Source organism: Pieris rapae, chromosome 6 (genome assembly GCF_905147795.1).
Source record: "Pieris rapae chromosome 6, ilPieRapa1.1, whole genome shotgun sequence".
NCBI classification, from domain to species: domain Eukaryota; kingdom Metazoa; phylum Arthropoda; class Insecta; order Lepidoptera; family Pieridae; genus Pieris; species Pieris rapae.
Genome location: NC_059514.1, coordinates 9,809,841 through 9,837,736, shown reverse-complemented (window position 1 = coordinate 9,837,736; position 27,896 = coordinate 9,809,841). Strand labels below are relative to the sequence as shown.

The following is a 27,896-nucleotide window of genomic DNA, read 5'->3' as shown; positions in this document are numbered from 1 at the left end:
ACGCACACACTTGTTATTGATACACGTGCATGTACAGTAATTCCCTATAACACGACCACGTTATAAGAAATCGCGTTATACATCGTAAAACTGTTTTGAAAATTGCTAAAACTAGGAACCCAGATTTATAAACTACTACAGGAGCAAAGATACGGAAAACCAATTATGGACTTGACAAATCATATATTTCACACTATAGAAATATAACATTTGAAAGCATCGCGATATTTTCTGCATTAGTGTACGTTTTTAAAATAAATACCAAATAAGATATTTACGTCAATGTTTTTATTCTCACAGGACTCAAAACTTGGCGATACAAGAGGCGGAGTTCCAGTTCCAGTTGCCAGTTCTTCTTACTCGCTCTACGACTTGCGAAATGTAAATGTAAATTTGGATGATAAAGTTATTTTCAGTTTGATTTATTGTGATGTAATGAGATAATCAGTGTATGTATAAAGATTTGAATAATTCCCACATATTCTAGCACTGCTGCAAACTAAGTTTGTACTTAGCTCGTGTTTAGTTGTTAATTAGTCACGTAAAATACTGATACAACGTATAATTGAAAAGAGGACGTAAAAATATTATCACATTACAAGCAGTGCACTCCATTATGTATACAATACACGTAAAATACATCACAAAATGCAGATCTTTGAGCAGTAGTACTTGTTATAGTACTTTAAAGTATGAGTGACTAATGACGGAAGATGGAATGATAATGAGGATCGGGTATGATGATTGTTAAATAGTTTAGACGTTTGTATAACAGGTACACACAGGCACAGACAACACATTTAACTGATTTTCAATACATTGGAATTTAATCCTTCGATTATCAGACCCTATCAGTGATAGGCTATCATCCATAGGCATGCCATGTAACACTTGCGTCTGTTTTCACAACAGCGTTGACAATTGGAAGGAGACGAAACTTAAAGTTTTAAAGTTGACATGTGACATTTTGACAGCATTTGAAAGCTAGCGACACTATGGAACAATATTTTTGGGTAAGTCTTACACTGAGATTCGGAGACAGTCAAAGTCAAATTTCCAAAAAAATCAGAAACATCGTTCTTGACAGAAGTAAGAGAAGAGGAAAGACTTGTATTGTTTTTGGTGATTACAGTACTTTTTCCGAATTCGGAAGTCTATAAATGTTTTGAACAATAAAAATAGTGTAATTTTTATATTTTTAAACATAAAAATTACATTATTTATTTATAAATATTTATTCATTAATATCTGTAATTTTAATTACGATTGTTTGTTTTGTGTCGACAGTCAAATACAACAAAGATGTCTGTATAAAGCCAGGTGTTGTGTTGCCGGCCTATTTACGGAATGTTGAGTTTAGTTTGAGATTCGAAATTTATTGAATCAAAAAATGGAGAATGTTAATACTATCACCTTGTGACGTAACACGGCTTCCTACATTTAAACTACGGATATGCGTTGTTATTTTTTACTAATCAATAGGTATTTATTTAAACATTGGTTTATAGTAGCCCATACAGTTCCTTAAAATATAGCTACCTCTTTCTGTTAGTAAGCTTTAAATAGAGATATCAGATCTCCATACAACCATAACAAGTCATAGACTGGCCCTTAACATATAGCTATCTCTGTCTGTTGGTATGTTATGGATAGAGACAACAGATCGCCTTACAACCGTAACAGCCGATACACTGTCCTTTATCATATCGCTATCTCTGTCTGTTGCTATGCTATAGAAAGAGACATCAGATCACCTTACAACTTATAGTAAGTTTTCTAGATCTGTTCATTAATCTTTGAAGGAAGGCAGGTCCTCTAACCCTGATTCCATTTTTCCAAAATTTTACTAAGTCCAGACTTAGAACCGACTCCGGTATGTCAAAACCGTATTTTGACATACCGAACTCGTAGTTCTCGTCAAAACTATCTGTAGTTTTAGTCAGTAAGTTATGAAGAAAATAAAACGCACGAACACAACTCAAATGTCCCAAATAGAGTCAGCAAATAAGCTCGTTACAAAAACCATTCATCGACATCCGTAGTTTAGATATAGGAACCCCGATAACACAGTATTAAATGCTTTTACAAATTATTTGACTTATTCGAATAAATTCATTAATAATATTAACAACATGGGTTAAATCGTCTACGTACAGTCAGCAACGAAAATTATAAAATCACAAAAACATGCCATTAGTTAATAATTAAATAGAAAACTAGGCCATATTTCATAAAACTCATTCAAACGCCGCAAGTTTGGAGTTATTTCAACTTAATCATATTAAAATTATCTTTTTCTTTTCATACCACTTAAAGCATTGATTTATGTAAATAATTTAATAAATTAATCATTTTACTTGCTGACTGTACTTATAAAACACCTATAACTCATTCTGACGTTCGTTTGCGTGTTTGTACTCGGGGAAAGGATAAAGCACTAAATGATCAGCCGTTTTGTACCACGGGATAAGGCCATTCTGAAAAAAAATTGCAATAATGAGGGTAGTAGTTTTTTTATGTTGGTGGCGTCAGTAATAACAAATATTATAAGGATTTATTCTGTATATGACCTAAACTGATGTGTTGCCGGCCTATGTCTATATTGCGTATAGTCAAGGAACTTTTATACTTTCTCAGAATAGCAGTTTTGCCACCACCATGTGGAGGAGCTGCTTACTGAACTATGACAAATGAACAATTATTAAAAGGCCGGCAAGGCACTCGCGAGTCCTAGCATTGAGTGTCGATGAGCGGTGGAACTGAACATGTAGCTTTTGTACTATATTTTTTTTTAGTTTTCTCAAAACCTCACGAATACTCACCATATTAGTTCTTTTATTGGTCCCTCGACCGAAACCGTTCCAATGGTTCCCAGCCACTCCTATCAGATCTCCCGCCTGGAATTAAACACACCAGATTAGGGATCAAGAAATTTTGGTCAGTTTTCAGATGGTCTACGGGACCCCCAGAAAGCGCAGCCATTGCAGTCCATGGACGTCCATTGTAGTGGGTGCGTTGCCGGCCCTGATAAATTACTGAATAATTGTTATTACTATTTAAATTATTAACATTTATTAAAAATAATGTTTAACCAAAATCATGTATAATATTTTTTAAACAAATTACTGTTTGCTCCTACTATCTACTTGTTTTTTTTTTAATACAGTATTAACCTGAAATTATTCATTTTCATTTTAAAAAAAAACCCAAAAAATTGGTATATTTTATTACGATTTCTCGTGGAAATTTAGGCAACCAATTAATTATTCTTTATAAAGACGAATAATCAATCTCTTTTGACATAACATACCTGGAATGCAATCTCCTGATTGGACCGCGGGCTATGGTTCATAATAGCCCGGCGATTGTGAGCGTTTTGACCCCCAAAGTAATAAATATCGTCCAAAGAGTAAAAACTATCAGATGCGTCCACTCTGTTCGTTTGCATCATTTCATACGCTACACGACCGACCTGCGAATTATTTAAGTTAGGGGTTAGGCGTGTATGTCTTATAAGGTCAGGTTCAACGTATAGTCAGACATTAATGAACGCTATTTCATTTTAAATTCATAAAACTTTAAATATTAAAAAAAACCGCCAAAACGCTTCCCTACATAAGATAGCGTCGCACCACTCCCTATGACGTCACATGCTTGAAAACACATAAACGTCAACATTTTTAAGTGTTAATTATTATTTTTTAATTACACAAATGCATACATAAAATACTTTAGATAATTATTGATAAATATAAATTAAAAAGTATCATAATTAGGGGAAAGAGGGCTTATTACTCTCAGAGAAAATATAAGCTTACATTCTATAGTCTATAGTTTATTGTATTTCTCATAATTAACAGATTCTACATAGTTTTGTACGTTGTAGAGCGACTGACAGACACTAACAAAACGTATTGAATTTGCAGGGTATGACTTTTATAGTAAAAAATTACTTACCTGACTACTAAAAGTGCAAACAATATAATCACTCATAGCCAGCATATGCAAATCTACCAATAGTCCGGTGAGTGATACCGGCGTGTATCTACGATGTGTAGCGGCCGTTTTGGCTATAGACGGGTCACCCAAGAATTCGTAGTCCGGGTACTTTGAGCGAGCGTCACCTAATACCTGAAATTATACAACTTCTTTAGGCGCTAAAAATTGTATTGCGTTTTGGTCGAAGAAAAGGGGAAAGAGCGTTGAGAAAAATACACGACATTGGTTGATGAATTCGTTTAGTGCCTGAACTTGAGATGGCAATTTTGTCTTGTGCAGTAAATGCAGATTTTTAAATAAAATACACAAAACAACACAATAAAATACTCTCATAGTGACAATTAAGTTTAACTCTTAATTCTCCTAAGTATTAACTCACATTAGCATCATCACTGGCCAAATACACTCTTCTGACGTCAACGTGTTGAGTTAACTCCAGCTGATCATAATATTGCTTAACGTGAACCATGTATTCGTCTATACTGTGGAAGGCAGCCTCCGTACCGACTTTGTCCGTACGACGTATGTGTACGCTGGAAATAGACATTATTCATAAATTAACAAATGATACGTTCACTATCCTTACTTACCAATACGAACAAATCAAATCAAAACCTTTCTTTTTTAACCCACATGCTCATAATTATTATAATTCGAATTAATATATAAAATCTTTTTATTTTTGATGTAATCTGATGATGATCATATGCTCATAATGATTATCTGTCAAAAGTTGAATGAACTGTCAACTGTCAGCTGTCAAATGTGATAATTTATAATTTTTATTTAGTTTACTGTAATAATCTCACCCAACAATAGGCCGCATGAAGTGCATCTTAGAGATCGTCTCGTTGATCGCCTTTTGCATCGCGGGCTTCGGCTTGAGAATAAATTTGAGCATTTGACCGATCCACCACGAAGATGGGTCACCGTTGAAGCGGACTATACTGAAAATATAACAAAACTATTTATAATATTGCACCATTTTACTAAATAACTAAATAATTTGGAGATAAAGTTCAAAGATATTTTTCAGCTAAATTTCTTACGTCAAAGTTTATATTAATATGTCTTCAGTGCCAGTACTCAGCAATATATATTAAAAGACCTATATCAAAATTACATACAAAAAAGTAAGAATAGCCTTTGGAAGCTGAATACATAATATACAGGTTTAGATTGTCAATTAAATTATTTCGATCTGCTGCTGCTAACGATCCACAAATATCTTCTTCGACTGGGTTCCCTGTAAGCTCCAGGTGTTGCTGACTTATGGGGGAAAGATACTAGTCTTGAAGACAACTAGTCGAATTAATTCGGAAATATCTCTACTGGCAGCTGGTTCCACAAAGAACAGAAGAGAGTGTCTTTAAACCGCACTGCTTTGGAATTAGGCGTCATAATTTAATAAATAATAATAATGTTTAAAGGCGGCACATTTTTTTTTTATAAAAATTTTAAAATAGCATACCGGTGTGCAAGATCTGTGGGTATCGCAAGCGGCAGAAATTTTGGCTTCTGTGAGATCGAGTCTATGAACGGCAGAGACACCACTTTTGGATCGTAGTTGGCTGAAAATGTTAATTCATAATTATTGTAATAATTTTTTTTGTAAATAAAAGTTATTTTGAGTTAAATTTATAAAAAGCTTTACTGATTAATTAACGTTTAACGAGAGTTTCGAATTTTATCAGTGATGTTACAAAAAAATTTAAGAAATGAAAATATTACACTTTCAATTACAGATTTCAGAAAATGGACTGAAAAAACACTTAATCCCCTTTGCCCAACAAAAGCATTTAATATTAACTCCTAAATTCACAAGACTGATGAAAAAATATATGTGCGCGTTCGTGAATACGTATAGGAACGTATTCGCACGTTACAACATATACACATTTCATATGATACATGCGATCAAGATTATTTTCAAAAACATAATAGCTTTTAAATTTCTTTAGCAACTCAATAGACACCAGCCGCCGTAGTCGAATTACTTAAGTAACATTATTATATATTAGGCCTGAAAAGTTCGTAGGCTGACACATATAGCGCGTACAGTATTAAATTAATATGATAACCTAGCCTTCAAAATATGTGTGTGATGATGTGTGATGTGATGTGTATAAATTTGCCAACTATCGTACTGTTAGATAGTGAGATATAGTTTTGAATGAAGAAACGTTTGTTTAAAAATATAATTAAAATACCTGGCCATTGAATGACTTTATCATCGTACGCGGTGAGACAGCTTTCCGAAATAGGATAGAAGACATACTCCCAGCCCTTTGTGTTGTATCTCCATCCCTTGGAGTTGAGGATCAAGGTCCTCTCAGTGGCGTACGCAAAAATCAGGCAGTACACTATGTGATGAAGCTGGCATCCGAAGCCACAACCCTGGAATGAACAAAGTGAATTTTATGTATCTGATATTAAACTAATGTGTAATATCACTACCTCACCTCAGAAATCAAACAGATTTTGCCCAATACTGTGACTTCACCCCAATATGTGACAATAGACTCGGGTATGCAGTTCCAAATAGGAATACAGACTTCACGTATATACTAGAGGTATGTCAGAATATTTAAAATTAGTTAGAAAAAGGTTTAGGTTTTTTTATAGTATTATTATTAAGTTACCGTATAGAGAACAAGTGAATAAATAAATATTGAATTTTTTTTATAAAAATACTGATAATTGGATTTGAAGATTTTTTCTCATAAAGCCAGTTTGACATAAGCCTGGCAACATATGGGGAGCGCACCACCAATCTTGATCCACTATTTTCACTTAATTATGTTCAATTTTTAAGCAACTAACTATTCATAAATTAATAAATGTTGTATGGTCACAGAAATAAAAACAGGCTTATTTAATAATCTTTATATTATTTACGACTGGAATTGTTATAGTTTCTTTATTTAAAAAGATTCAACTTATTTTATACACAGACTTATTTTTTCAATAACGGAAGAAATTATGTTTAATAACTGGAGGCCAAGATTAATTATTACGATAGTGACCTTTGTGTGAAGGTTATCGCACAAAACATTGGCATTAGTCTATCCTGTTAAATAGATACAATACTGAAGACAAGCCTCTCGTGCGATTGTGATGACAGAACCGACCAAAGTATGGTTTGGTATTGCATATGGGAGAGAATGCATTCTATACGTCGCCAAAAATGGATTGTCTTCGTCGGTTTTGGTTATTAGGATGCAGAAAGGAGATCGATCGACTGTCACGGTCTAATCTCAGATTGCTTTCAGTCTCAGATTGTGGATACATTATTGGGTTCGGGCGTATGATGTCGCTCGACCATGTACAACAGATTGCTAAGGAGTAAAAAATTGCCACAGAATAGACAAAGTCTCGCTGGCCATGAAAACTGCTCCGGAAATACAAGAGAAGTTTTCGCCTGCCTTAGTAATCAAATAAATTTCCTCTTAGGAAAGGGAAGATTTAACATACGGGTAGGCTCCTATGTATAAAAAAAATCAGGAGTCCTATGTATAAAAAAAAAACTTAGACAAAATATCACACAACCGTAACATATTTAAACTACAGCTACTTTAAGGTCAAGAGAAGACTTAGCTATAATGATTTCTAATATTTATAATCGTAAGAAGGTTTTATATACAACAGTTAAAACAAAATAAGGAAAAATAAATCGATTTTAATAAACCCTTATCAGTTTCTATACCGTTTCCTTGTTTTACAAATTGAGCATCACCTTTAACAAACAAGAAATATTTTCTTGACGCGTTTATCATAAGATGTAACTAAGGAGAATACGTCCACAAGTTCTTTAATGTACATATAAACGTTAACACTGCACACACACTTGATCATAACATCTACTGCGTGGTATGTCTACGTCAAAAAAGATTGTCTTAGGTGCAAGTCAGCGATAGCAATGAGGCTTGAGCCCACACAACCCAATAGAATTTTCTTTGCAATTAATCGTAAAGACTTCGTCATGACACAGAAGGCTGATATATATTTGTCTTTTAAGGGAATAATATCACAAAACGGATACAGGTGAAGCTAGGAATGAATGAAATTAAATCATTTATTTGCTCAGATAGTGGTCTACAATTATATTGATAGCCCAATCAGCCATATAAATAGGCATGCAAATGTCATATTTATGTATTATTATAAGCTTAGTTCGAAATGATTCATTCAAAATTCTTTATATACCTTGAAAGTACATATGAGGATGCATTAGAAACCGCACAAGTAGCCAAATAACACATGGCAATGTATTTTGTCAATTAAAATATTGATTATGTATGAAAACTTTCACCGACCGGATGGACCGGTCATATGAAAGACTCATTGTCCTCAAATCTGAGTTGCGCTGAACAGAAACCGGTGGAAACAGATTGTCAAGATGTTTCCTTCTGACAATGACGCTCAGGCTTACCGACAAAAGAGAGGGTGAGAGAGAGATCTCAAAACTCCCTCACATTCATTTTGTATTTACCACTTATAATCGTTGTGTAAAATGTTTCGTTCTACGTCCTTGATTTGAGAACTGGCAGTTAATGAAATTAGAAGCATTTAATGTATATTTCTTTTCTTTGACGTTTATAAGTGTACATTAAGTTACCTACATGAATAAATGATTTTGAATTGAATTGATATGACTTTAATTCGCTCGTTATATATCTATTAATTAATTTTTATATCAGATACAAACTGTCATTACACCTAAGTTTTCAAATACATCAATCCAATTAAAATCTCAATTACAGTGATAACTCTAAAACAATATTTAACCGTCTGGTTTAACGTAATCAAAACCGATAAGAATTTCATTAACACATGAAGTGAACTATTATTAATCGTTTCGTAGTACGTAAGTTTCATTTATTACATTTTAAATAAATATAATATAAAAATAATTATTATTATTTTATAATTATTTTTAAAATAAAGAAAAAAATTTTACAATTCAGGAGAATTGAGTCTGAAATCTGGTTCAAGGTTGTTTTCTTCACTTCAATACTAATTGCTAACTTTTAGTGAACGTAACTCTGCTTTATACATTTTTTATTTTTTATTTAAAAAAATCAAGGGACACTCACATAGCCAGAAGACTCACAGGTGCGTTGCAGGACTTTTAAGCTTTGGTACGTTCTTTTCTTGTAGGACCTTAAGTCGAATTGGAAAGAAAATACTTCGACGAACAAAGTGAAATAGGTTACTAAATACAGTTTTTATAACACTTAAATAGGCAGACCAATTAGGCCATAGAGCAGTGTTGACCAAGTGGCTTCAGCGGGCGACTCTCATACGTGAGGTCGTAGATTCGATCCCCGGCTGTGCACCAATGGACTTTCTTTCTATGTGCACATTAAACATTTCCTCGAACGGTGAAGGAAAACATCGTGAGGAGACCGACATGTCTTAGACCCAAAAAGTCGACGATGTGTTAGGCACTGGAGGCTGATTCACCTACTTGCCTATTAGATTTAAAAATAATCATGAAACAGATTCAGAAATCTGAGGCCTAACCTAAAGAGGTTGTAGCGCCACTGATTTTTTTAATAGGCCATCTTGCTTCCAATCAGTATTAAGATAAATCTACTAAATAATGACTCTGAGTACTGTAAATACGGTGGTTGATTTTAATAATTAGAGCAATCCAATTTAACAGAACATGTCATGTCAAGCATTATGCGTTCCGCTATGTTGTTTCGCTTTTGTTTGACAAAGTAATTATATTGCGGCGTATGTATTGTGAGTTTGAATAGCGTTGAACTTTTTACGTCGGCTACATTAAGAAATATTATTTGGATATTTCGCAACAATTTTTTTTCTCACAATAAAGTTCACAAAAAGAATGGGATTTTACATGAATTACAATTTATTAAATTCTACAATCAATCAAAATATCTTTATTCATATAGGTAAACGTGTACACTTATGAACATCAAAAAAATTAAATTAATTATAAATTTACATTTACTACCAGTTTGCAAGACAAGGGCATAGAGCGGACAAGAACTGGCAAGAATCTTTCGCCACTCTTTTCAATCGCCAAGTTTTTAATACAAATTGTTTGAACTGGAGCAAATCAATCCCAAGGATAAGGATCATTTAAGTATTCGTCACATTTATAAAAAGTTTTATTGATTAATTTACTTTTAACGAGGACTTTGAATTTATTTAGTGATAATTCTCTAATTTCGCTTGGGACTTGTTGTAAAAGAAAGAAAAGAAAGTATTTTATTGAATCACAAACATTAACATACATGTAAAATTGAGGTAGCCCCAGTAAGTTAAATAATACTTGTGATGGAGCAACCTCGCAACTTCCCTTAAATTATAGATTACAATGTTTGGACCAAAACAACTGAAATATGACTTGACAAACTTAGTTACAAAATATATTATTTTTCTATTTATTTATTTTTGAATTAAAAACTAACTAAATTAAACAAATAATAACGCACGGTCTTTGCGTGCGTGCGTGTGAGTGCGTGCATGTGTGTTTGTGTGTGTGTGTGTGTGTGTGTGTGTGTTTGTGTGTTTGTGTGCGTGTGTGTGTGTGTGTGTGTGAGTGTGTGTGTGTGCGTGCGTGTGTGTGTGTGTGTGTGTGTGTGTGTTTATCTGATTCTCGTCAAAATTAATTCTGTTTCTTCATATGTGATAGTTTTCAACCACCCAGTTACGGTATTCTTACAATTATATAATAACATCGGATATATATTTAATTTCTGATTCAGTTTATTATAGATGTAGGCAGCCTGTGTAGTATATTGACGTTGAGCAGAAACTGTGTGCACGCGTGGGGCGTATGCTACAATATCTTTACGTCTCTTCTTTAGTTTACCTGGACTAAATGGTAGTGTTTTGTGCATACGTAGGGTGATATGCAAAATGTATAATTTTCTAACGCTCAATAAGCCACTATTTCTGTAAAGGTCATCGGTAGAGTATCTATATGGTTTGTAGTTCATTACTTTAATAAGGGCCCTTTGAGATCTCTCTAAATCTAAAAACTTAGTTTTAGTTGCTCCTCCCCATACGGGAATGCAGTATATTATAATAGATTGAGCCAGGGCTAGATAAACTTTATTAAGCAATGACGCGGGCATGACGTAGCGTAAGTTTTTAAATATCCAAATAAGTTTTCTAACCCGGGCCATAATTGTTTCGATGTGTAAGTGCCATGATAACCTTTGGTCCACTGTAACTCCAAGATATTTGGTAGAGTTGACACGTTCTATGGTCTGACAGCTACAATTCTGGGCAATCGGATCACCACACCTATGAATCCTAACTCCAAAGTCGTAACCCGGCTGAGATCTTTGATTCGCAGTAAAACATATAAAATTTGTTTTATTAACATTAAGTGAAAGTAAGTTGGTATTAAGCCAGCCAGCTACTTCAGCCAGACCTAGTTCAGCTGCGGATTTCACAGCCATCCAAGTCGCTCCCGTGTACACAATCGCGGTATCATCCGCGTATGAGTAGATCCGTCCGCCATTGCTCCGAATATTACAAAGGTCATTTATATATATCAGGAACAATGTCGGGCCAAGCACGCTTCCCTGCGGGACGCCATATTCCACGGTTTCTTCTTCACTTATCAAATTATTAATTTTAACTTGTTGTTTTCGACCTTGTAGATAACTTCTAAAAAGGGAGAGAGCTGTATCACGAATTCCTATGGCTTCCAGCCTGCGCAGAAGAATGGGAACGGAAACGGTATCAAATGCCTTTTTAAGGTCCAAGAATATTGTTACGCATTTAATACCTCTGTCTACATTATCAATTATGTCATTAGTAAGTGCAGTCACGGCATCTTGTGTAGACAGGCCCTTCCTAAATCCGTACTGTGTGTTGGATAAAATTTTGAATTTATTTAAGTAATTGACCAGTCTATTGTTCAGTAACTTTTCTAATATTTTAGAGATACATGGCAGTACGGATATAGGACGGTAGTTATTGACGTCGTTCAGGTCCCCACTCTTATGCACAGGCGTGATCAACGATCTCTTAAATACGGCTGGAAATATTCCTGTTTTGAAGCAGGAATTAGCCAGCTGGCTAATGAGCGGGACAATAAAGTCTCTGGACATTTTCAAAAACTTTGTGGGTATACCATCCCAACCAGGTGCGCTCCCAGAATCGAGACCCATGAGTATAGCATCCACCTCACGCGGACTAGTCTCAAGAAGAACAAACGAAGACACCCGAGAACAAATGTCTGTAGTTGTTGGGTTACCGAAGTTAAGTAAAATGTCCTCAGCTAAAGTTGACCCTATTTTAACAAAGAATTGGTTGATACGGTTTAGTGAGTCAAGCGGATTCGGAGTAATATTCAGTAGACATGTATTTGAGGATTTGGGGGTTTTAAATTGAGTTACTTCATTAATTTTTATCCAAAGCTGTTTAGGATTTTTAACTGAGTTAGCTATTTGAGTTTTATGAAATTGTCGTTTAAGTTTTTTAATTAAGTTTGAACAGAAGTTACGAAAGCGTCTAAATGTTATTTTTAAGATTACGTTAAAAGGATTTTTCTTTAGTTTAAGTTGCATTTTATTGCGAAGTTTAATACAGCGTAGGGCTCCTAGTGATATCCAAGGTTTAAGAATTCGCTTGCTATTAGAGATTGTCTTAGTTTTAGTGTTACAAAGTAATATGGTTTTTATTTCATGGATAAATTTATTAGCCAAGGTCTCCGGATCATTGTAAATATTGAAAAATGACATGTCTGAGTTAAATAAGTCTTTACACGCGTTTTCAAAGTCAATAGAAGTTGAATACCTATGGCAGTTTCTAGTTACAGTTTTTTGTGCTAGGTTTAATACTACCATGGCATGGTCCGTGATAGTTGTAGTCAAGACAGCCACAAAAGCAGAGCTCTTAAGTTTATCGAATTTCAGAAAAACATGGTCGAGGCAGTTCGACTCTCTAGTAGGTAGACAGTGCCCGGGAAGCAGCCCATGTCCTGCCAGCATGTTTAAATAATTTAATCTATTGTGACGCTGTTGTAAGGATTCAGACTCTCTACCTATTAGGTTGATGTTTATATCCCCAGTTATTATAATATTTTTAGGTGTAGTAATAGTATCGAGATAACTATTTAGGGAAGTTATGAAATTATCTGCACAGGCGTGTGATGGGGAACGATATATACCTATAATAACGTATTCGGCGATAATTAGCTGTATAGCCGAGGCGTGCGAGAGTGAAACTTCTGTTACCCGACAGAGATGGTTGTTTTTTATGTATGCTACAACGCCATCATTTTGATTGAGCTGATTTGTAGTATGATATGAAGAGTAATTACGGAGGAGTGGTAAGCGTTTACTATTATTTAGTCTGCACTCTGTAAGGATCATTACATCCACATCATGATTCATTTGCTGTAAATTTACCTGAAGGTCGTCAAAATTACTGTAAATACTTCTAATATTTTGTGTCAAGACAGTGAAATTATTTTGCTCAACGTAGTTACTAAATTCTTCGATGTCAATTATTTTTGAGTTACTAATTTCTGTATTATCTAGTTCCCATAAGGTGTTTAAATGATTATCCATATTCAGTTACGCGTGCAGAATGGCGTAGCTTGCCCTTTACTCTATTGAATAATTGCATGTAAGTACCGTTGTAGGATAACGATGTTTTGAGAGTACATATAGTGCTATTGAGACAGTTAAACTTATTGTGTAAGAGTGTGTATGATTTTGTGTATGTGTGTTTAAGTGTGTATGTATGTCCGTAAAAAAGGGATTTTACACTGAATAATACTTTTAGATACCGTAGATTACAACTTTTTGAACTACTGTTACTTGGTTTATCAAAACAATGTAGGTTAATTATAAATGCTAAAACTTTAAGTATGAATAGACTAATAATTATTTTCTTAATACTAATACATGCACAAAAAATAAGCGATAAGAATAGTAAGAAATAAAAAGAAGTTTCACAGTATAGTCACGTTTCCTGTAGCAAAAGGTGTACCTGGGCTTCGCTGTTAATGAGGATAACCCGAGAATTTTCATCTTTCTTGACGAAGACTCGGCCATGTTTAGTCCAGCAGAATTTGTACTCTTTTGATTTTGTAAGGTCTCGGGCCAGGAAAAATAGTCGGGCTCCTTTTGATGTTAACTGTTCCGATATAAAGACAGGGGTTTCTTCATTTTTGGTAAATCCGAGATGTTTAGCCTGTATCTTTGTTTTATTTTTAATATTGTAGCTCTTGACTTTCAGAAGTAAATCCATTTTAAGAATCGATGAGGCTAGTTCGACAATTATGGTAATAAAAAATGAATACAATTTCCATATAAGGAGTGGTTTATCTTCTGGAGCCTGGTTGGTCGCATAATTCTATTTCGCGTATTATACTGGTGAAAGTCACCATTTAATACTAACGAATAGCTTAAACTGAGTTTTATATTATTTTGACACTATGTTCATGTGTCTGAGAAGAGAGAGAGAGAGATTTGGGAATTTCGCAACAATTGAGTTAATACAATTGCGCCAACTCTGTTCTGCTAGTGAGTCAACACAAGTTTTCAGAATATTGGCTCATTAATAAATATATGTATAATGTCAGAAACTATCCCACAAAAGCTATCGTTAATTGGCGCAAAGTTTTCACTATTGAAATAATGTTTGTTTCGGGTTTTAGGCATCAATGATACTAATTATGAGGATGTTGATATTTTCCATCTCACCAAAGAGGTTGTGTGGAAATATTTTTAGAGGCGTGAAGAATTTGACTTTGAAAGAAGCAGTTAGAAGAAACAAGACACTAAATACTTTGTATTAATTTTTGTTTGTGTAACAATAAATTTCAATTTTATTTGTTTTCATTTTGTATATTAATTACTATTGTTTTATATATATTGTTCATCAGTGCAATCTGTTTTGGATTTATATATTATCTAAGTGTTTTGTATTATGACAGGTATGTCAGCTATAAGATTACTATTAAATAAATTCATATTAAATCCCTGGTTTGAGCGTCAACACATGGACTTACATAGACATGAGGATTGGCCTTCCTCCAGTCCGGGCATTAATCCTTTGAACTATAAAATTTGGCAGCTCTTAGAGAGGAAGGTCTGTGATGAACCCCATAAAAATTTGGAGACTGAAACCACCTTTAAAAAAACAGGCACTAAAATCGGCATGATCATGGTGCTGCGATAGATGACTGGCCGCGGTGCTTAAAGACCTACCATTAAAAATAAGGTCATTTCGAGTACTTTTATGCTATTTCTATTCCTGTTAATGTTCCTATTAATGTTCTATAAATTGATATATCACTCGTTAAAAACTGATCAGTACTTTTGTTTTTATCATCATTTCCATTTATGACAGAACTTTGGGACCAACTACGTCGACATAAATATAATAACACTTCACTCTTCCTAGACCGGAAAATAGTATGTTTCCTCAGATGACAGTTTATTATTTACTGACTCATTCCAATAAAAACGAGACCAAGTTAAGATTAAAATGTTTAAAATAAAAATTGGGCTACATCCGCTCACATAGTGACCAGGTGCACGGAAACGTAAAATATACCATCTGCATATTTCAACATTAATTTCCGACTCATATTTATTAATAGCACACAAATTAATGCAGACGAAAAAGGCTAAAAGGTCATTCGAGTCAACGCAAGAGCAGTCGGCCTAGTGGCTTCAGCGTGTGGCACTCATCCTTGAGATCGTAAGTTCGATCCCCGGCTGTGCCATGTGGACTTTCTTTTTGTGATTTAATATTCGCTCGTACAGTGAAGGAAAACATCATAAAGAAACCGGTCCCAAAAAGTCGACAGCGTATGTCAGGACCTACTCGTTCACTATAACTTAGCAATTAGTATTTTTTCACAACTTAGAACCAGACTTCATTTCAAACGCTAACAACTGGAATTCTCCGGAATTGTAAGCTTTTTGCTTTATTTTATTTTATAATTATAATCAAAAACCTTGGATCCAATAATGTCCAAATTAAAATCTCAGCACCAACAATCCGCGAAAATGGAGGACACCGTGAGCAGTTTCTGCAGAAACACTACATCTTTTAGTCGATACCAACTCCGGGTAAATAAATACAGATAATAAAACATTTTCAACAGCTGTGATACTTTTTGACATTTAACACCTTTGTCACCGTGACCACGCACGCAAAGCACGCGAAACGTCGGTTAAATTTAAATTATGTTTTAATAATTATAAGTTTACAATAATACATAACTTTAATCCGTTAAAAAAGTGTTTTCTTTAAATTTTTATATTTATTTATAATGTAATAAATGAAACTTACGTACTACGAAACGATTAATAATAGTTCACTTCATGTGTTAATAAAAACTCTTATCGGTTTTGATAACGTTAAACCAGGCGGTTAAATATTGTTTTAGAGTAATCACTGTAATTAAGATTTTAATTGGATTGATGTATTTGAAAACTTAGGTATAATAAATCTTTTCAATAAGTATATTTAAGGTGTTTGATTAAAAAAAACATATTTAGTTGGGTGGTCTAATTTTTCGACTTTTGAATTATCCTCGGGGCACTTCTCATTTGATTATATACCTCTAAATATGAAATACTTTTTGTTTTTATAAAGATTCAGAGGTTAATAGTTTTTTACATTATTAGCTTTCAATTGTACTTTCAGTGTGCACTGTAGTCTTCTGTTTCTTGTCTGCTGTTGTACTTTTTAACTATGTATTATAATTAATTAATTAACTCAAAATAGAAAATACTCATAAACAGAAAATATGTTCAATTGAGTCTAAATTTACATTTACTACCAATTCTTAAGTCAAGGGCGTAGAGTTAGCAAGAAGAACTGGCCAGATATTCTTCGGCACACTTTTTAATCGCCAAGGTTTGAGTCAAACATTTTTTGAACTGGAGCAAATCAATCCGAAGGATTCATTTAAATAATCGACAAATTTATAAATATATTAGAAGCGTTATATATTTTTGTATTAGTATATTTTGTCTTGTAAGTGAATGTTGTAAATAAATATCTGAAACCGTAAGACACACACTTACCTTATTCAAGTTGCATATAACTTTTCTAGCGTCCCTACAATTACTCGGATTTTGAAGGTACTTGAGCCTTTTTTGCACCAGGTCACTGACATTTGCAGCTTCCTGTTGCCTCCAGTCCTGGTATCCATCTAACTCTGGAAGCTTCTGTTGGTCTGACAGTATAAAGCTGTAATACAATATTAATGGTCATTTTTTGGTCCTTCGATCCGAAATTTATTTTTGACAAGAAACATTATTTATGTATGTCTGGCAGAAACGTAAAACAGACGTAACTTAAAAAATGTATTTACGTATTATTATATAAAACATGAACTATATTCGTGTTTCCCAACCTTATCTGTGCCATGACCTTAGCCTTTCTGAAATTCTTATGTGACATACATAATTTTTAATATTGAAAAAATAACATTTACAAAACTTTAATCATTGGTATTAGGGAATAACTACTAGCAAATCGTCAAAGAAACAGTAAATTATCAAAACATAATGAAAAATTCAAAAAAAAAAGTGTGTATAGGGTTTCGGTTTTTTGTGACGTTGCGGCGCGCATCGAAAGAAAAAAAATATTTGTCTCTCACCTTTTTCTATGTTCAATTTGCTCCAAAATGTCAGGCAACTTGTCTAGTTTAATATCACCTTTCTTAAGTTTCGTCAGCTCATGGTTAATAAAATACCAAATTTCCTTCGTATTTGAAAATATCCTTCTCCTGAGATTCTCATATTCTTCTGAAGGTCCACCCACGGAGTCGAATAGCGAACCCATGTCTATATCTTTGAGATTGGGATTCAGACTGAAAAAAAAGATACGTTTGATTGAACCTCGAAACCTCGTACATTATTAAAAACTGAAAACCGGAAGTAGAATGGTACATGATTCGAAATTGTAACGAGATATAATCCCTGTAATTGTTTTATTATTTAATTCTTAATCTGCCTTGCTGTTTAAATAGTCACTGATTCAATTATCAAACACCATTTTAAAATGGTAAAAAAACCGATTAATAACGCATCACATAATGCGTTCATAACCGTAAACCATAAATGTTAAAAAAAAATATATGTAATAAATTGTATTCAGTTTACTTTGTTCTTTGTAAGAAATAATTTTCGTATTTTGTATTTTACTATATGTATTGCGTTCTCTCACAGCTCATCCTTCTTAGGCAATTCGTTTAGGATTTCCGCCATTTAGTTGTGGAATAGGCTGCCCGACTCTATACGATTGGTTACCTCCCTAGCTTATTTTAAAACACTTCTACATAAACATTTCTTAACAATATCCTAGACTGCTCAATCGTGACTTTTGTATTTATTTTTAAAACTTTTTAGTTTTTAGTAAATTTTTTGATTTATTATTTTAGATTAAGGTTGTTTTTTACAAGATTTGGTTATGTCTTGCACTTTACCCATTTTTTTTTTTATTTTTTCCCTTACTAAGGTTGTAAATGTAACGTATGTAACGAAGTGTCAATATAAATATTATAATATGTACTCACCCTACAGATTTCTTAACCTGAGAAATAAGTTTATTGTGCTGTATTTTGAGAGATTCTAATTGCATCGATACCGTTCTTAATCTATTTTGGAACTCCGAAACATCTTCTGTGCCTCCTTCGCATCTGAAAAGAATGTTCTATTACAGGTTTCTTACGGACTTCCGCTCTACTATACGGAACCAGCTGCCCATTGAAATACTAAACCAATTCCACTTACGGTCCTTCAATAAAAGCCGATTGTTAAAAGAACGACAACTCACATCTGGGAGTGTGAGTACATATGAGACTGCTATCGGTTTGTCCCGTAAATATAAAAGGTATTAATCTTGTGAAATTGGTAACCTACCGTCTACCGCGTTATAGGAAATCGCGTTGTAGGAGTATTCTCGTAAACCCGTATTTTTTATAATTCAAAGATTTGGAACACGAATTTAATAAAGTTATTTAGTTTATAACAAGAGAGATTTATACAATTGAAACAGGTGCAGTTAGGTGGTTTTTGTATATATTCCGTTGATCTATATTTTTCTTACTAAGTACCAACTACCAACCCATTTCTTTTCAATCAGCTAGTATCCAAAATCAGCATCAAAGTCATATGGTGAAAACTTTTTAATCGTTGTACATATATTAATTGTAAAGAAAGCCTAGAAATAGAACACTCATATGCCCCTATAAATTTAATATTAAAATTCTATTTACTTAATTATTTATTAATTCAGGGCATTCGAACTCAAATTATTAAGTACTTCGGTAAATTTGTCGAATCAGGGCTCCATCTTAAAACAGTTCAAAAATATCTATTGTTTTTTTATGACTTGTATGTTACTACATAAGATGCGTATGGCTTAAGACAAGGGGTTTTAACTGATATAACTGATAATATTACATGCATAATAATACTGTCGCATTTCTCAGTGTTAATTAGGTATGGTTTCCAAAAAATCCTCCTTTCAATCCAAAACCATGATGTTTTAATAATTTCTACACCTGGTACATGATTGCCGAGTGATGAAAATATTTAGAAAAAAAATTTGGAGCTGTTTTAAGAACCACCATGATTCGACATATTTACCAAAAAATTTATGACCGTGAAACTTTTTTTCAATTGTATAAATAAAATTTTAAATCTCTAGAAATAATTGTTCGCGTGTAATGTATTCGGTTGCCATATTAATTGTATCGAAAGGATTTTACGCAATCTATTTAAATGCAAAACACGATGACATAATCTGCAGTTGTCACAAGATATAGCTAGATATAATTATATATCTATAAATTCACTAAATACAAGAAAAATAATTAATACCTATAAAAATAAATTAGTCGAATCACGGCTTCACCTTCAAACAGTTCCAATTTTTTTTCTACTTTTAATTATCTTTATCCTAAACTTCATCAAAATCTGCTAAGTAACATTTCCAGCTAAGTAAACTATATATCTGTCTGCATATAGGAGCTTTCTAGCACAGTACAAACACATTGAAGGCCAAACCAATATTAATTAGGACTATTGTATTACAAACAGGTGTTTAAAAATATTAAATTCAAGTAATAATACTCTCGCGTATCAAAGTATCAACAGTGACGCTACTCCCTTTTAGGTCTGGGCATCAGATTTGTTTATCTGTTTCGCAATTATCTCTATTTTAATAGGCAAGTCATCCTTCTGTACTTAACACTTGACTATTGGATCTAAGATATGCCGATTCCTCAGGCTGTTTTCCTTCACCACACAACAGTAGCTGGAGAGTTAAATGCGCACATAGATCCATTGGGGCACACCATAGCCCTGAAGTCACCAATCTCAGGGATGAGATTCGCAAGCCACACTGCACTCAAGTAGAACTTACCTTACCATATACCTATATACATGACTTCTTACTTACCATGGGCATAACGTCACTGGATCTTCCCTTACAAAATATATCATACAGTATTTATACGTTAAAACGGTCTAGGGCCTACAATACAAAACATTGTATACTACAAGAAGCACCGCTTTCATACGAACCTTCACCGCACATATAAGTGAATGCACACAGAGAGATAAATCAGTGCAATTGTACGCCTTCTTAGAAGTAAAATTCGTAGTTAAAATTATTATCACGTCTGCATATGTTGAAAATAATTTAGTAGATTTACAGAAAATTCGTCGTCAAATCATAATATATTATACTAGCGACCCGCCCCGGCTTCGCACGGGTGCAATGCTGATACTAAATACACTACAGAAAATCTGTGAACGTTGTATATAAAAATGTGGGTTATCCATAAGAGATAGACATATACCATCACGGACTTTTCTGTAGACCTTTTCAATGTGTACAATACTTAGTACATTATTTTGATAAAACTCGCAGAAATCAGCCTGCGTTTGCAATGTAAGCGGAAAAAATGTAATTATTTACGACATCAGATTAGAAACCTCAAAAATAACAGTACTTCTCCACTATTTAATGGATGTTATTATACATATAAACCTTCCTAAATCACTCTATCTATTAAAAAAAACGCATCAAAATCCGTTGCGTAGTTTCAAAGATTTAAGCATACAAAGGGACATAGGGACAGAGAAAGCGACTTTGTTTTATACTATGTAGTGATTACCGAATACATATAAAGTAATTCATCATCAAATAATTTACCTCAGTGGCGATATTACGAGATACGTAACAGCGATCCATATCAGCAGCAGCACAACCGCGAATCGCTTCCATCTAGACATGTACATCATAACATATCCATTGATGGTGGGCCCGCTACCGAACGGCTTCATCATGAACGCAAGAGGCACATATTTGGCTATCTGAAACAAACAATTTATTTATAAATATTTATAAAGTTTATAGAATTTTATCGCATAATTGGTTTTTGATACTTAAAATGGGGTCATTTCTTATTAACCCACAATCTCACACCCGATTTACAATATGAGAGATCCAGTCAAAATTGTTTGATAGCAATATCTCAAAATGAAGGCAGATTCATTCTATTATTATTTTTTTCATCCAATTAGTAAACAGCCTTCATAAAATTCCATGCACTATTTTCGAACCAATTCGACTTTGGTCAAGAAAAGAGTGAACGAATTCTTAAAAGGCCGGCAGCGCACTTCTGACTATATGATATGGGCAGATGCATCACCGCCTTGTTTATGGGTACGCACGTACATGTGACTTTCAGCTACATCTGATGATCATAAGGAACGAACGAAAATAATTGGCCTCTTCTCTCTAACACCAATAGTACGCTACTGCATGTTAAAGCACTTTCTGAAATACAACATTTTTTATGAGGTAACACAATATGTCTTCGATTACGATCTAAGCCTGGTTATACTATACTGGCTAATTCTTGAACCTCCTATTCATAAAACTGAATTCTATCACTCCTCCTTTACTGTGCAAATTATCCTGCTATGGAATTCCCTACCAATCGATATTAGACGAGCGCAGTCTTTAAATTTATTTAAAAATCTTCTTTTTGATTATTTTCTTTCTGCCTCGTAATTAGCTCTGCTTATATATATTATTCTAGGTTAACCTTTTTATTTTTAAATTTTTGTTTATAATTATTTTTATTTATTATTATTGCTACAATACAATCAAAGAAAAAATTCTTTGATTCCATTTTATTATATGTAGGCGCATCCGTTAACATCAGACATCAGGTTGTCAATGTCAACCTAGCGAAGCGTCATTGTGGTTGGTTGTGAGAGCGGCCATCTTGAGAGACTGTTGTTCGAGACGGCGCCCGCACACCGCGCTTGTGACGAATCGCTTTGAATCTGAGTGATAGTTTAATCTAGTGTTATAATTAATTTGATGACGTGTTGCTTAGATTGTACATTGCTTATTTCACTGTGCATTTCGATTGTTAAGCCCCGTGCTGATTATACAACTGTAATTATAACAAGAACACCTACCTACCGACATACATCACAGAACATGACTTTTGATGAAGGCCATCCTGCCTCTTCATCAGAAGTGGGATCGGATAAGGCTAGAATTGAGCAAGAAACACCAAACTCGGATGCAGAAAAATTGCTGAATAACATGTGAATGCTTTTATCTCATATTCTCTGTGAGAACAGTTCACCATTTAATCCAGACGAACCAAACTGTGACATAGATGGTTGGTGCAATATTACCGAAGCGATCGTTCGTAATAAACGATTAGAAGACTAGACTTGCTCATGGCTCTTACTACATCTTTAAAAGGACGAGCGGCTGCCTGTATAAGTAACCTAAATTTAGGATTATTTTGACGAAATATTGCTATTAGGAGCTAAGGAGACAGCTTCAGAATCTGCTCTTCGTCTATGTAACTTAATCGAAACGAATACCTAAGACTGTGATGCCTGAAGAAGTGGTGACCGGATTCGTTATTTCTGTGCTTTGTCAAAAGGACAGCCTGATAAGACGCGAATTGATTGCGCACAATATCAAAACTCGCACTCAATTGTTCCGAATCCTGTGAGACGTATCTCTTAAGCGGCGTTTAGACGGTGTCGAAGCTAACGAACCTGAGGCGAAGCGTTTTCGTACTACCGAGCGGTTCACTAGCAGATGTAACTTTTGCCGAATATCGGACATCGTTTTGTGGAATGCCGAAAACGTCGTGACGCGTTTGGATCAGTCGAGCCTCGAGTCACTCCGAGTGCTTACCGTCCATTGTAGAGGATGATCGATGTAACGTGCTACACTTGTGCTTCAAAGGGTATCTTGACAACATCTTTCGGTGAGCCTGTTCCTTTTCTATTTGATAGCGGATCGTGCTGTTCTCTTGTGAAAGAAAGTTATCGTGGTAAACTCTTGGGTACTGTGTGTAAAAGTCTCGTCTATCTGAGTGGCATTGGGGGCGATTATATACAGTGTACGACTCAAATTCGGGCCCATGTTAAAATTGGTGATCGCTTGATTAGTTTACTGTTTCACGTGATTTCCGACAATAATATATCTGCTTAGAATTATTGGTAGAGATATCCTTGATCAAGGGTTAAGTGTCGAAGTTGATAATGATAATCTTGCTATATACTCTAAACAACGAATTGACTGCCTAGGATGTTCTGTACAGTCCGATGAGACTTGGGAAAGGTTGTATGAAGCTGGGATTCGTGTAGAGCGGGACGATTCGTGGTCGTAGGTAAGTGGAGCGACCTGCAGGAATCTCTTTCTTGCCAGGCAATCGGACGAAGTATCTCGTCCGGGTCGGTACCGTGCTGACTTGTCACTGAGACGAAAATGTCGTCCGAGTCAGAGTCATTTATGTTGACTGACTTGATCTGGACGTTTTGAAGATTATGATAAGACGAAATATGTCGTCCGAGTCAGTACGAGACTGACTTGTCACTGTTCTTTTGTTATATGAGACGAAATAATATGTCGTCTAAGTCAGGGTCATTTATGTTGACTGACTGGTTCTGAATGTTTTGAAGATTATGATAAGACGAAAATGTCGTCCGAGTCAGAGTCATTTATGTTGACTGACTTGTTCTGGACGTTTTGAAGATTATGATAAGATGAAAATGTCGTCCGAGTCAGAGTCATTTATGTTGACTGACTTGTTCTGGATGTTTTGGAGATTATGATAAGACGAAAATGTCATCCGAGTCAGAGTCATTTATGTTGACTGACTTGTTCTGGATGTTTTGGAGATTATGGTAAGACGAAATATGTCGTCCGAGTCAGTACGAGACTGACTTGTCACTGTGCTTTTGTTCTATGAGACGAAATATCTCGTCGAAGTCAGAGTCATTTAAGTTGACTGACTTGTTCTGGATGTTTTGCAGATTATGTTAACCTACATGCTGTCTAGTGACGAGGCTGTGTCATCCGGCTTAATTGTAGCGAGACACCCGCCTTAAGTCTTAAGTATCATAGCGCATGGTGATAATTAAAACTAGTCATCCGTCAGGATGCCGAACGGACTATGTACGATTGCAACTCATTGTCTCAGAAAATCGCCCGAGGACGGTCGAATGTCAGTCTGGCCGTGTAGGCGCATCCGTTAACATCAGACATCAGGTTGTCAATGTCAACCTAGCGAAGCGTCATTGTGGTTGGTTGTGAGAGCGGCCATCTTGAGAGACTGTTGTTCGAGACGGCGCCCGCACACCGCGCTTGTGACGAATCGCTTTGAATCTGAGTGATAGTTTAATCTAGTGTTATAATTAATTTGATGACGTGTTGCTTAGATTGTACATTGCTTATTTCACTGTGCATTTCGATTGTTAAGCCCCGTGCTGATTATACAACTGTAATTATAACAAGAACACCTACCTACCGACATACATCACAGAACATGACTTTTGATGAAGGCCATCCTGCCTCTTCATATATATTAGTTATAGTAACGTTTGTTTTGAGTTTTTTGTATTTTTTGTTAATTATTTTGCATTTTTTGTACTGTACCCTCTGTTGGTGTTTTTTCATTGTTTCTCATTAGGGTTGCCTGGAAGAAATCGCTTGTAAGCGATAAGGCCGCCCTTTGCCTTATATATTTTGTAAACTGTTTTTTTTTTGTTATGTGTATGTTTTTGTATAAGGTAATAAAGGATGAATGATGAAATAAAATAAATAAAGAAATAAAATAACTAACATTAGTCCAGCCGATCTTTAGTAATAAGTGGTGTTCGAATACCATAGAAATGTAATACCAAACACTCGAGTAAGTCAGTGGAAATATTACAAAGAATCCCGCAGCTTACATTACGCTCTGACGCAAACGTTGATAACAATTCCTTTATGTCTAGTGGAAAAATGCTACGAGAATTTTTCAACCCTTCGGTATTTAAAAATAGATCAGACTGAAAAGTTTAAAAAAAAAACAAAGCGAAAAAGTTTTCAATGTCCAAAGCAGACGCGGCTTCAACTATGTCCTCCATTTTAATCTCCGAATGGCTGTTTTCACAGTCTACGACACGATTTTCGTCAAATTTTATTAGACATATTCCTCATGACTTCATTTTTATTATGGAACAGTGGGCAAACGGGCAGAAGGCTCACCTGATGTTGCTCACAAGTGATACGGCCGCCCATGGCAACTCTCAATGCCTAGAAGAATAGCGAGTTTGTTGCCGGCGTTGTAAGAATCAGTAGGTACGCTCTTTTCTGTATGCACCCTATGTCGAATTGTTTCGAGAATACTTCCATTGCCGTTAGGTTAATAAAAAAAAATGCTTTTTTACATTTAAATACATTTATATTTTGATCATCTTATTCATTTCTTGTTATCTATGTGCTTTATTTCGGAAAAACTTTCTCCAAATCCCGTCATTTTTTTCCCGCCATTCTCTGCCATGTACCACCTGCTGTTGCCTTAATCTGGTTTATACACCTAAATTTTCGTCCTCATTTGCTTTATTGTACCTTGGGCACCAGTCACTCCACTCTTCTGTTTCTCTTGGCATGTGCCCCGCCCATTTCTACTTGACTTTCTTTATTTTCGTAGTGACGGACTTCTTCAACATCGTTCCATCGATCTTTGCCACACATGTAGTTTTGTATGTTGCGCTTTAGTGTGCCCAAGAGTATGTGTTTGAGTGGCATGTTAAGGCCACTCAAACAAAGCTTTAACACAAATATTTGATAACAATGCTTGTTTTCTTATTTTTCATGATTTTTCTATGCGTAAATATAATGATATTTAATTCCAAAACTCAGACTATTACATTTATTATTAGTTTATTATATTATATCACGCAAGGGTGTAAAAATATCAAATGGAAATAAGGTTGCTAGTGGCATTGATTAACGTTATTTTAATGCAATACATACAAATATGATGACAATAACAACAGCATACAAAACAATAATGCGTCTATCATTTACTATTGCAAAATCGTGTCGTACAGTGTAAATGGATAGTAATGCGACTGCAGTGCGGTGTCGTTGTGGATACACGTCTTTTCATATACAACCCACTTGTCTCATAATAGAACGTAAAACAACGTAGCTTAGCCTAGCTCTATTTAAAAAACGAGGTAACTAATCGCGTTGTTTACAATTAATCTTACAATTATATTAGTCATACGTAAAAAGAATAACAGGCTTCATAACCCAATAACAAAATTAAAATTTACTCTCGGGCAAACATGTTTATTTATATTATGCAGTTCCATTTTTAAGTTTAAGAAAAATTTTACCATAATAAGGTAAATAAATATAATACTAAGAATGTTTTGAAAAGTCAATATTTTTTTTTTTTTGGAGTGTCTTTATCTTCTGTGTCTTTATCAATTAAAAACTTTAATTCTGTTAATAATGTGAAATTATTGTTGAGTTTTATTTAGGCCAACTGTGATCTTGACACAATGAGATTACACTTAAAGGCTTAGTTAGAACTTAAAATTATCACTGATTAATGAGGCATAATTATCATTTATATATAATATTTTGTATATAAAATGAGAACAACCTTAACTAGTAATAAATCTTAACTAAGTCTAAGAATTTACTGTCATCTCAAAACATATAACTGATGTTTAGGATATTACAATTACACATATAAATACTTAAAACTAGAATTGTAATAAAAATATTGTAAAATATATATAGAAATAGGATATTGATTTTGTTACATATTATCTACTATCTTATTACCATGAATCAAACCTATGGACCACTACACCACCGCATAGTATCCACCTAAGAATGCAAAGGGAGATGGTCTCAGGCAGGCATTATAGTGGACTAAAACTAAGCTAAGACAAATATATATAACATTTATAACAACATATATATATATATATAACATGATATATATATATAATAATATGAGAACTTAAAATGTATGTACAACTGTATAGCATGTAGTTATTAATTCTATATTAGTACATTAGTTAGATGTCCGGATATTCACAATCAAACTTAACTATACTCTACTTAGATTTTCAACCAAGATTGAAAAGATATTGAACACAATTTTATAGCAGAACGGTAGTGTAAATCAAAATAAAAGAAAGAAAAATAGATAGAATATCTATTTTAAACTAAGTACGGTTTACATTAAAATTTGATAAAAGAATTACACTTACCACGAATAATTAAAATGAATTACACTGCACAAACACTAGTATCATATAGTTTTTTAGTGATTAACTTGTTATTTTAGTCATATATTTGATATTTCTTATATCATTTGTATATTATAGGTAATTCACAAATCACAACAATTTAGCATTTTAAAATTAATATTAGAGACGTGCATCAGGTAATTTTGTTAAAATGAAATACGAAATATATGTATTCAGTATTGTATTACGAATATCGAGGAGTTAGAACTTAGAAGTCAGTTTTCAATCTATGTATACTGTCAGCAATATATTATTAGCTGTGGTAAGAAAAAAATAATA

General features: G+C 34.1%; 1 protein-coding gene across 1 annotated transcript; it reads right to left on the bottom strand.

Moving 5' to 3' along the window:
• On the bottom strand, nt 1-27,777 carry LOC110991721 (alpha-(1,6)-fucosyltransferase). Its single transcript, XM_022257189.2, has 13 exons — nt 27,579-27,777; nt 21,187-21,347; nt 18,539-18,661; nt 17,621-17,833; nt 17,043-17,208; nt 6,210-6,396; nt 5,471-5,570; nt 4,809-4,946; nt 4,379-4,532; nt 3,958-4,131; nt 3,311-3,472; nt 2,823-2,897; nt 1-2,477 (listed from the first exon to the last, which is right to left on the bottom strand). Exons 2-13 carry the CDS (start codon nt 21,318-21,320, stop codon nt 2,382-2,384), a joined length of 1,722 nt encoding a protein of 573 aa, XP_022112881.2. The 5' UTR covers nt 21,321-21,347; nt 27,579-27,777; the 3' UTR covers nt 1-2,381.
• Nucleotides 27,778-27,896: the final 119 nt, after the last annotated feature.